Source organism: Lupinus angustifolius, chromosome LG13, assembly GCF_001865875.1.
Source record: "Lupinus angustifolius cultivar Tanjil chromosome LG13, LupAngTanjil_v1.0, whole genome shotgun sequence".
Lineage (NCBI taxonomy): Eukaryota > Viridiplantae > Streptophyta > Magnoliopsida > Fabales > Fabaceae > Lupinus > Lupinus angustifolius.
In genome coordinates, this window is record NC_032021.1 from 16,681,996 (window position 1) to 16,691,727 (window position 9,732).

General features: G+C 32.1%; 1 protein-coding gene across 1 annotated transcript; it reads left to right on the top strand.

Moving 5' to 3' along the window:
- LOC109325215 (E3 ubiquitin-protein ligase Hakai-like) lies at nucleotides 5,318–9,284 on the top strand. Its single transcript, XM_019557417.1, has 4 exons — nucleotides 5,318–5,399; nucleotides 6,166–6,517; nucleotides 7,151–7,209; nucleotides 8,076–9,284. The coding sequence occupies exons 2-4, from the start codon at nucleotides 6,263–6,265 to the stop codon at nucleotides 9,088–9,090; spliced, it is 1,329 nt and encodes a 442-aa protein (XP_019412962.1). The 5' UTR covers nucleotides 5,318–5,399; nucleotides 6,166–6,262; the 3' UTR covers nucleotides 9,091–9,284.

Below are 9,732 nucleotides of genomic sequence, written 5' to 3' on the forward strand. Positions count from 1 at the left end.
ATGCATCATTTATATTTAATTATTATTGACTGTTCAAAAGAACAAAATGAATGATATAATGATTATATATAATTTTTCACTAACAACATATATGTATTACACTCTAAGAGTTAGATTTTGAAGGGGAAATAAGGGGAATGAAAAGTTTGGGAGTTATCTCATAACTGAAATTCTTGGCTTTCAAGTCTTCAATATATTTTCTTTCCCTCTAATATTCAACTCTCAAACTAACCAAATGGTTAATAAATAAAAATAAGTCTAATATCCAATATTTGAATAAGTCTTTATGGTTTATGTTTCCTTGCACATTTTTTTTATCTTTTTTATCTTTGAAGACAAATCTTCTTCCTCGTCTATGCAGGAACTTGTCGTTCTACTACTCTATAACTTACATTGCTTAGTATTTTCTATTCATCCTTTGTGTTGTAACTTTGTTTCGGTGGTGTTGTAAAAATCAGTTTGTGTCAGTCGGCTCAACTGATAAATCAGTCTCAATATCAATATGGTATAACAATTATATCGATCATGTAATCATACCAGTCGAAACTTGTTGTTATACCGACTGGTTTTCAATTGAACCGTATCAGTCATATAAATCAATTTTTATTTAAAATTATTTTTTTAATAAAAATAAAAAATTATTATTTTTTCAACATTAATATTGTTTTGATAAAGTATTAATAAGATTGTTTTGTTCTGAACGAGATCGTGTTCTATCGCCTACCAATTTCAAGAAGAATATCCAATCAATTTGTACAAATTGGCACCTAGTTTGAATGAGTGATAAACTAATTTAGTAGAGAAAAATAGATGTAATGGAAGAATTTTTACATTGTCACGCATTTATTTTTAGTTATTATTGACTTTAAAAAATAATTGTGAAGGATATAAAATATTACACTCAATTTAGTAACTAGTGCAACCCCATAATGTTTTGTTGTTACTCTGCGTGAAAATTGGGGGCCATGACGGTAAATCCACGTATTTTGTCTGAAATAAAAGCCCAATAGAAAAGAAAAAAATTATAAGGTATTTGCTACTTTTGTTTATATTTAAATCTATATTCATGTGATAATAGTTAGGGTGACTTTCGTTTAGATTAAATCATGATAAGAAAGTAAAATCTATATTCATATTAATTTATGTATTGATATAGTGATGTAAGACTCCGTTGAATTTTCAGGATGACCAAAATGTCAAAAGTTTAATTTTCGGGAATGACACTGGTTGAGAGGACAATCATCTACCTAAAAGGAATTAATTTCTTATTAAAGAATATCATGGGTAGTATATAAAAAACTTATGTGAAATAGTGGAGGAAACTAAGACCACAACTATGATGCCAGCATGTCAGAATGGGATGAGGATCTGCTCTCCCATTTTCCGATTTCACTCCTTGTCCGAACCAATATATTTTTGCCAGCTAAGATAAATTTACTAAAAGTTTTTGCCGGAGGGAACCCAAATCTTCTATACTAAAAGTTTTTATGTCCCTATACCAACTTAATAGGATTTTGCATAATAATAAATAACACATCTCTTTAAATTTCTTATTAATTGTCATACTAGCATATTTAAACATTTAGCAAATAAATGGGAAAAATGAAAATAATTTGAAACTAACATCACCAATTTAAAAAATCTGGAGTTAAAACTATATCAAGGAAAATATCAACATCTCTGTAATAACAATAATTAGATGCAACCTCTTCATCCAATTATTTTTTTAAAACATCAACATGCATAAACTAAGTGAGGCAACATTTCTTTACATGTTTCTGTCAAAAAAATGTTTTACCTCAAGATTGGCCACACTTTCATACAATGAACTAAGACTTTCAATACTAACCTAAATTAAAAATGAAATATAGTTATATTTACGTGGTATTTTATCATGTTTTTAGGATCATCATATAATTTTTTTTCAACATTCATATTTAGTTATATATATAGTTAGTGTTGTTTTTCCATGACATGTATTTTGGACATTGTTTGTTTGAGTTGGAAGATCTATAATATAGTGTTTACCTATCCTAGGGAGACTTTTTGCTATATATCAAACTAGTATTCCTTAAATAAGAATTAAGAGTATAAAATATATAGACCTACATATAATGGTCTTTTTTGTATAATAGAGTAAAAATTAATCTCTTTTGATTATGTGACTGTTTCTTCTAATAAGTATTGCTTATAAAAATTAAATCATTGATATTTTGATTTATGTAGAGATATACTAGAATCTTACATTATTAGACCAACTCGTTGTTAGTCTACCTTCAAGAGTATGTTACGACATGAGTAATATAAGAGTTTTTCTATATATTATTTTCTATAAAAAACCAACATTATCCACTTAACCAACTACCAGCTGTTTTTTCTTTTAATTTAAATGCACATTAGATTTGTTAAAATGGGTATTCATTTTTTGTAAATAATAATAATTGCTTTATATGGAAGCACGTGGTAAAAAGAAATGAAAATAACAACAACCAACAAAAAAAATTAAAAATGTTTTTATAAGGAAAATAATTATAGTTATTTTTGGATTGCATGGAAGCAAGAGCCTCTATTCAAGGAGATGTTCCTTTGTTGCATAAATATGCAATCTCATTGCTACTTAAACACATAATAAGTGGAACATGCATTTGGATTTAATAGGGTAAGATCTAACTAATTTATTGAAAGATAACTAAATTAAAAATTCGATTTTTAGGAGCGACATTTGTTAAAAGATAATTATACACCTCAGAAGAATTAGTTTTTTAGTAAAAAAATTACTCTGACCAATTCAAAAAAACATAAGAGTCGGGATGGTATCTTTCCTTAAAAAATTAACCCACTTGAATATTGTATTCTTTGTATTTTGTAATTAGAAAAATGTAGATATCTATACTAATCTATAATGGGAAAACATCTTTTAACTACTAAGATGGAGTAATTTTTTATACCCCATAATTGCCCTTCCTAATGACTACATCTCAATAATTAGAAATAGAGTTTTCACAACTCCACCGCTGAAATTTATCTTATTTTCTCTAATTTTTCAATGACAGTTACATTTTATCTATCCTATTTCAAAGCGCATTCTTTTCATTCTATCTTCTTTCTCTTTCTGTAGGCTAATGGTTGATGACACATCCACCGAGGAAACCCAAAGATGGAGATAGAGAATGAGTTGGAAACAACAAAAACTAAATTTTTATTTTTTATCTTCTATGTTTTTACTTCTTTGTTAATGAAGAATGAGTACTATTATAACTGCTCATCCTTTTGTCAGTAAATATTTTTAAAAACCACTTCTTCAATTCATTCTCTTTGTTTAATTTGGTGGAACATTTATTAAAATTGTGTGTTTATGATGAATATGTTAAATAATTCATTATTCTTTGATATTATGCTTCTTTTTTCTCTTAGTCTCCTCTTCCTTATCCATTTCTTATCTTTAATTTCTACTTTATTTTGATGTAGTTTATAAAGAAAAGTGTGCACAAAACGTGTTTGATGAAATGCTTCACCAGCTGCATGCAAAGACAACAACCATAAATATGTAAGGTATGCACATTTTTTCCCAACGTTTGGTGTGGCTATGGTGGTACCTTGACTATTAGCGATTCAAATTTTCTACTTCAAGCTTTGTAATTTTTATTTTATTACTACTTAGTTGATAATAAAGATATTATACATATTTTGTTTTCTAATAAATATGAGGATAATGCAAGTATTTTATAATATCATTTTTTATTTGGTAGCATTTCTAATCTATAAATTTAATACAGTGAGTAACAATTTCATAATGAATCAATGAAAGGATACAACATATCAATTATTCACCGTTAAATTGCTCTTACCATATCCTTACTTGAAGGTTATATGTGCTCTTTGTAAAAAGAAAGGGTGACTCTAATAAGATCATCAAAGTTGTGATATAATATTTATATGGGATATGATGATAACTTTGCAATTTGAAGATAATGTTTTTGTTCATAACTCCATTCAACATGAGTTCATGGTTTAGAAGATTATTGGTTCACTAAAATATGGAGCAATATCATTCAAGTGAAAAGAGAAAAAAGTAATATCAAGGTTACAACATGCTGAAATTTGTCATGAGGTATGTACTCAATCTGAAAAGCAAGAGTTTCTGGAGTGTAGAATTGTAAACCAGATTTCACAGGGTAGGTTGTATACAAGCTCTTTGGTAGATAGTTGAACTTTGTACAAGTGACCATGCTAAAGTATATTGTATACAAGATTGAGTACATACCAGTATAAATAATTTTTTATTACATTTGGTCTAAAGCACAAGTGAACATTTGACAACTTATTTTTTCTTATACATGTGTAATCATATACTGCCATGTAGGTCAATTTGAAGTTTAATATTAAAAAGTTGGTTAAATTTTATAGATTCAATGGTATTATTGATGTCTGTTGGTATGCAAATTAGCATACATACAACGATTTTTGGAAATGAACATGCCAAATAGAAGAACTCATAAACCTTTGGATAAGAATAGAAAAGGGACAAGAAGATGGTTCTAAAATTTGGGTGCTAATTTCTATAATCTTGTAAACTAAAATAAGTTCATAAATGAAGAAAAAATCATTAAGTTCGATAATTAATCCACAAAAGTCATTTGCATAGAATATGATATTTAAAAAGCAAGATAAAATACAATTTTTATGATGCACCAACCAGAAACAGAGAATTATCTGTCAAAATTCTTCTAAACCCTTCATTGAATTCTCTAGATAGTAATCCTTTGATTGTAGTCACATTCGACTCATTAGTAAACTACCATTTCCCCACAAATCTGGTGAAAATTATACAGCTAAGTTTGCACATATGCATTCTTGAACCAACCATCATAACAATTAGCAATCATGCATTCGTAGAAATAAGAAAGAATTTAATGAAGTGATTTCTCTTGATGGTTGAAATGCTCTTGAAACTGTATGACATAAAATATGAAACTCCCATTTAGTGACATAAAATTATGTATACCTAAAATATTTTAGATTCAATGCTATAGTGATAATTAACAAGTTTTTTGTGTATTGTTGGAATTGGCAAAATCCTTGAAGTATAGTTTTGCAATATTAACGGGTCTTGCTATGGTATTTGTTTGCATATGTTGGTTTACAATTGTTTATTATAAAAGTTTTCGACACTGTGATTATATTTAATATTATTTAACACTAAAATATAACTAATGGAAGATGTAAAAGATGAAACTTAAATTTCTAATTATCGTGAAAAATAATATCATTATTTTTCTTTTTATTATGACTACATATAAATATTCTTTTTGGTTAACAAAAAACGCATTGTTCTTAATTGCAGAGTTAGGTCTCTCAAATTCGCAATCAGAGAAAGCAAAATAGTTTGAACGAACTAGGTATCGTTCTTCCTCATTCATTTCAATACTACTTAGTTTCTTCATTCAACGTTTCTTATTCATTCAATGCATTAAATTTAGGGTTTAATTGGGGGTAACCCATGAATTAGTGTCACCGATTATGATCCAAAGATGTGAACTTGTTGGTTTTCACACTAATCTGGTTTCATGGGGTTCTTATTTATGTTATTTTTATGGATTTCAAAATTGCTTTTATTGATTTCATACATTTCTAGGTTATTGCTTTAATTTAATATAAGATATATAAGATGTATTACATTTACATGGTTGTTCTTGTTTACATTATTTACATAGTTGTTCTTTGTTACCAACAAAGTGGTGTAAGCCCTACTAGTTTCCCGGAAAGACCAAAAGGTCAAGGGTTCAATTCCTGGAAGGGGCCATCACGCATCCGGAAGGGATTAGTTCACCCTCAGGTTGGTGTCTGAAAGATAAGACATTGTTCACATTAATCTGAAAAAGAATTAAACCTTTAAAGTAGTCCTGAAAGTGTTAAAAAATGCAGGCAAATTGATCATTTCCATCAATCAAATTGGTCCTGAAAAAGACAAATTTAACTGGATTTTGTAAGCTTTCAGGACCATTGAGGGTTTTCTTCTTTCAAGGACTAATGTGGAAAGTGCCTCATCTTTAAGGAACCAATTTAAGGGTTTACTCTATGTATGCTTCCTTTATTTGTTTTTTTTTTACAATCTCGTGTTCTTAAATCTAAAGTTGTTTCCCTTGTATTGATATTGTGATGAAGGACGAGGAAGAAGCATATTCTGCGATAGTTTTATACCCAATTTGAAGTACTGCAGTGAAAGAGGTTGATATTTGAGTGAAGAATTTGATTGAAAAATATGCTTCAGATTCGGCTTAGTAAGGCTCCTGCCTCAGAAGGATCAGCAGGGGCAAAGCCGTCACCTATCGAGACTGTCATGGTTGCGTGCCCGGACCATCTTGTCCTTGCTGATCTCCCTGTTGCAAAGGGCATTGGAGGAGCTACTGCTGCTTCACATGTTAAAACCTTGGGACGTAGATCACGCCGCCAACTTGGTGAGCGAGTCCATTTCTGTGTTCGTTGTGATTTCCCAATTGCTATCTATGGGCGACTGGTAAGTGGTGGTAACTAATTATACATGTGGACCTTGTTTTTCATTTGGGATTTATGCTTGTTAGAATTCTTATACTCATTATAGGATATGAATTGTAGCTTTTAATTAAACTTTTATTCAGGTTTAACTTGCATTGCGCATATTGTGTGATGTCTGTGTTTTGACTTTTGAGTTGTGAGGCCCGCTCTCTTTCATGTATAATTTTTTAACTGAAGCTTTTATGTTAATACAAGGTGTATGTTCTTTTATGTCCTTGATTTGGAGTTGACTTCTTTTTGTGCAGTCTAGGGTTATTCGCTTCTTGTTAAAGTATTCCTATTAACAGGCCTATGGTTTAATTCTAGCATTTTAGAGAACACTGGTAATTTCATCTGTGACTACACATTTTTATCTGAAATTTGGTTGAACAAAATGTATTTTATAATGCTACCAAAACACATTGGTTTCTTATGTAGTTTGTTGTCAGGTTGGAGTTCTGGGTTAAGCATATGCTTTCTGAGGTGGACATGTTTAGTGAAATGGCTACCATGTTTAAAATTTAGTTGCTGTTTTTTTTCTTGCTTATTATATGCTATAACTTGTTAAATGCCTTGATGTTGCGTACTGCAAATTAATGGGCTTATGGTCTTACAGAGCCCTTGTGAGCATGCCTTCTGTCTCGATTGTGCTAGAAGTGATTCATTGTGCTATCTGTAAGTACATTTCTTGTTTTATATTCATCTTACTACATTAAATCAATGAACAGCAGTGACTTTTTATGTTTTAATCCATTATCTAGAGCCTATATTCATTTGGGACTTCGTTTTTTATCAGTTTTTTGCCAAGTACTAGATTTAGGAGATCTTGGTTTCAGCCTCACTGGCCCTCCTTTTCTAACCGGAAGAATTGTTCTTTCCAAAATGTCTTTCATGCAATTATATTAACTTGGAGTTATACATAAGACTTTCATTTTTCAGGCAAAAGGTGTATATTACAAAGTTGTATTTCTAAACTGCCACATTATACCTTTCCTTTTAGCAACTTTTCCATGGATTTGATATGATTTTTAAGTAAGTTAGAACTTGGAAATATGATTTCCGAATTCATTCTTAAGTGTCTGCATTTTTGTTGAGTGCATCTACATGCACACCACTTGGTTGGACATCATTCACACCTGATCTATGTAGGGTGACAGATTTTGATTTGTGTATGTCTGTGGGGCCAGCTGCACAAAAAATCAAGATCTGCCAGCTTGAATAGGTGTGAATTATGGGTACGTGAGCAGTATGTAACGATTTTTTCTTCCTGGGACTAACTTGGATGATAGAAATATTTAACTATGCATGGAAAGTTGGTTTTTTATTTATTCATTCATTTTTTCTGTTTCCCTTCTGTTTGTGGGAACCTGAGGTATGTCCACATTAAATTTCTTTTTGGGGAATGAAATTGTCCACCTTAATATTGTGACCTGATGGGATTTGTTTTGCATTTTGATAGCTTCCATGGCTGAATGTTCTCTTTTTTGTATGACATCTGATGAGTATGTAAGAAATGATTTTCATCTTCCTTTGGAACACAGGTGTGATGAACGAATCCAAAAGATTCAGACAATCAAAATGATGGAAGGAATCCTCATATGTGCAGCTCCTCACTGTCTGAAATCTTTCCTGAAGAAGGCTGATTTTGAATCGCATGTCCAAGACAGCCATGCTAACCTTCTCCGATCAAATGCAGACAAAGAAGATGGTAACGAGTCAGAGGTACAAAGTGTCAGGCAATCTACTGCTTCAGATTCCACTGCTCGGGGTCCCCAAAGGCCAGTTTTTTCTCCCACTTCAAACCCCCAGCTCCATGATCAGGAAGAAAAAACTCGTCGACAACCACCAAGAGATCAACCACCTTCATGGCCAAATATGCAGTCAAAGCTACCATATTTCGGTCAACAGCATCACCCTTCAGATGCCCCTTCAGGCTCCGTTGGAGGTTTTCAACAGGGGTTCCATCAACAAAGTTTTGATATACACCATCCGTCAAAAGAACCTTCGCAGTTTTCAGACAGGCAGCAATCAGTTGGTCCGGAGACCCAATTTCCAGTGTATTCACCAATGCACTCAGGCCAGCCTCCGAACAACCCCACACTGGTTACTTCGAACCCAATGCCGAACCCTCCTATGCCATTTGGTTACCCTCCTTACCCACTGGAAAGAGGTCAACCATTTTATGCTGCTGCTCCCTATGATAATATTCCTAGGCAGGACTCAGCTTCTGATATAAGTAGGGACCAGAGTTCATTACTTGGTTTCCCACAAGGCGGTGTCCCAAATTTTCCCGGAAATTATTCCCAGTCCTGGCATGCTGGAATGGGTGGGGTGCCTTTTGAACAAGGACAGGGTGGTATGGCAGTAGATCCAAGGGATGCCAAAGGTGTATTGGCAACACAGCCCGTGGCCGTCCAACCACCACCTCCGGCAGCGCCCCACATGTCACATATGAAACCGAATTACTATTCTAGTGAGGGTGGACATGATCATGGTCAGGGTTATGGGTGGCAGCAGCAGCACGATAACCGTGATAGCTTTGGTGGCCAAGGCTAGGGAGGACTTATAATCATTGGTTTCTTGTGTTAGGTTACTTCTCAGGATTTTGCTACAAGCATAGTTATCTTATAGTTTGTCTTTCAAATCACCAAACAGCAATTTAAGCTCTTTTGTATTTGGGCATATTTTGTGTTAGTACATTCTAATTAAATTTGAGTTTCCCCTTGTTTTTTTTACCAAAGCCAATGAGATGTTTTATTTAAGTAGTCTAAATATTACCAACAATGTGTTGATCTAGTAGTATAAGGTTCCACTAGATCCCCAGAAAGACGAAAATGTCACTAATTCGATTCTTGTGAACGATACTTTTGTAGCACGCATATTTTTGTACTCAACCCTCTAATAATTGTTTAATACATATATCATCACTACATTCCAAGACACTACTGATCCATGAAAAGTTTGTACCAAAATTAAAACATGTTTTCAATATTTTGGAGAACTATAGTCCTATATGCTACCAAAAATCTATCACCAAAACCATAACCAACAACATCATGGAAAATATATTAAAGGGTGACTATTAATGACTGTAATATAAGTACCTGGTGAATTCAGAATATAAAGAAATGAGTATTGAAAAAATGTATAGTAACACTTGAATTTTCAAAATTTAAATGTGTTACTTGATACACATAT

What these genes read in the sequence shown, in the direction of transcription:
- LOC109325215 (XM_019557417.1), top strand. Translation starts at nt 6,263, where the DNA reads ATGCTTCAGATTCGGCTTAGTAAGGCTCCTGCCTCAGAAGGATCAGCA. An exon ending in TTGCTATCTATGGGCGACTG is followed by an intron (nt 6,518 to 7,150) that starts GTAAGTGGTGGT and finishes ATGGTCTTACAG; the next exon opens with AGCCCTTGTGAGCATGCCTT. An exon ending in AGTGATTCATTGTGCTATCT is followed by an intron (nt 7,210 to 8,075) that starts GTAAGTACATTT and finishes TTTGGAACACAG; the next exon opens with GTGTGATGAACGAATCCAAA.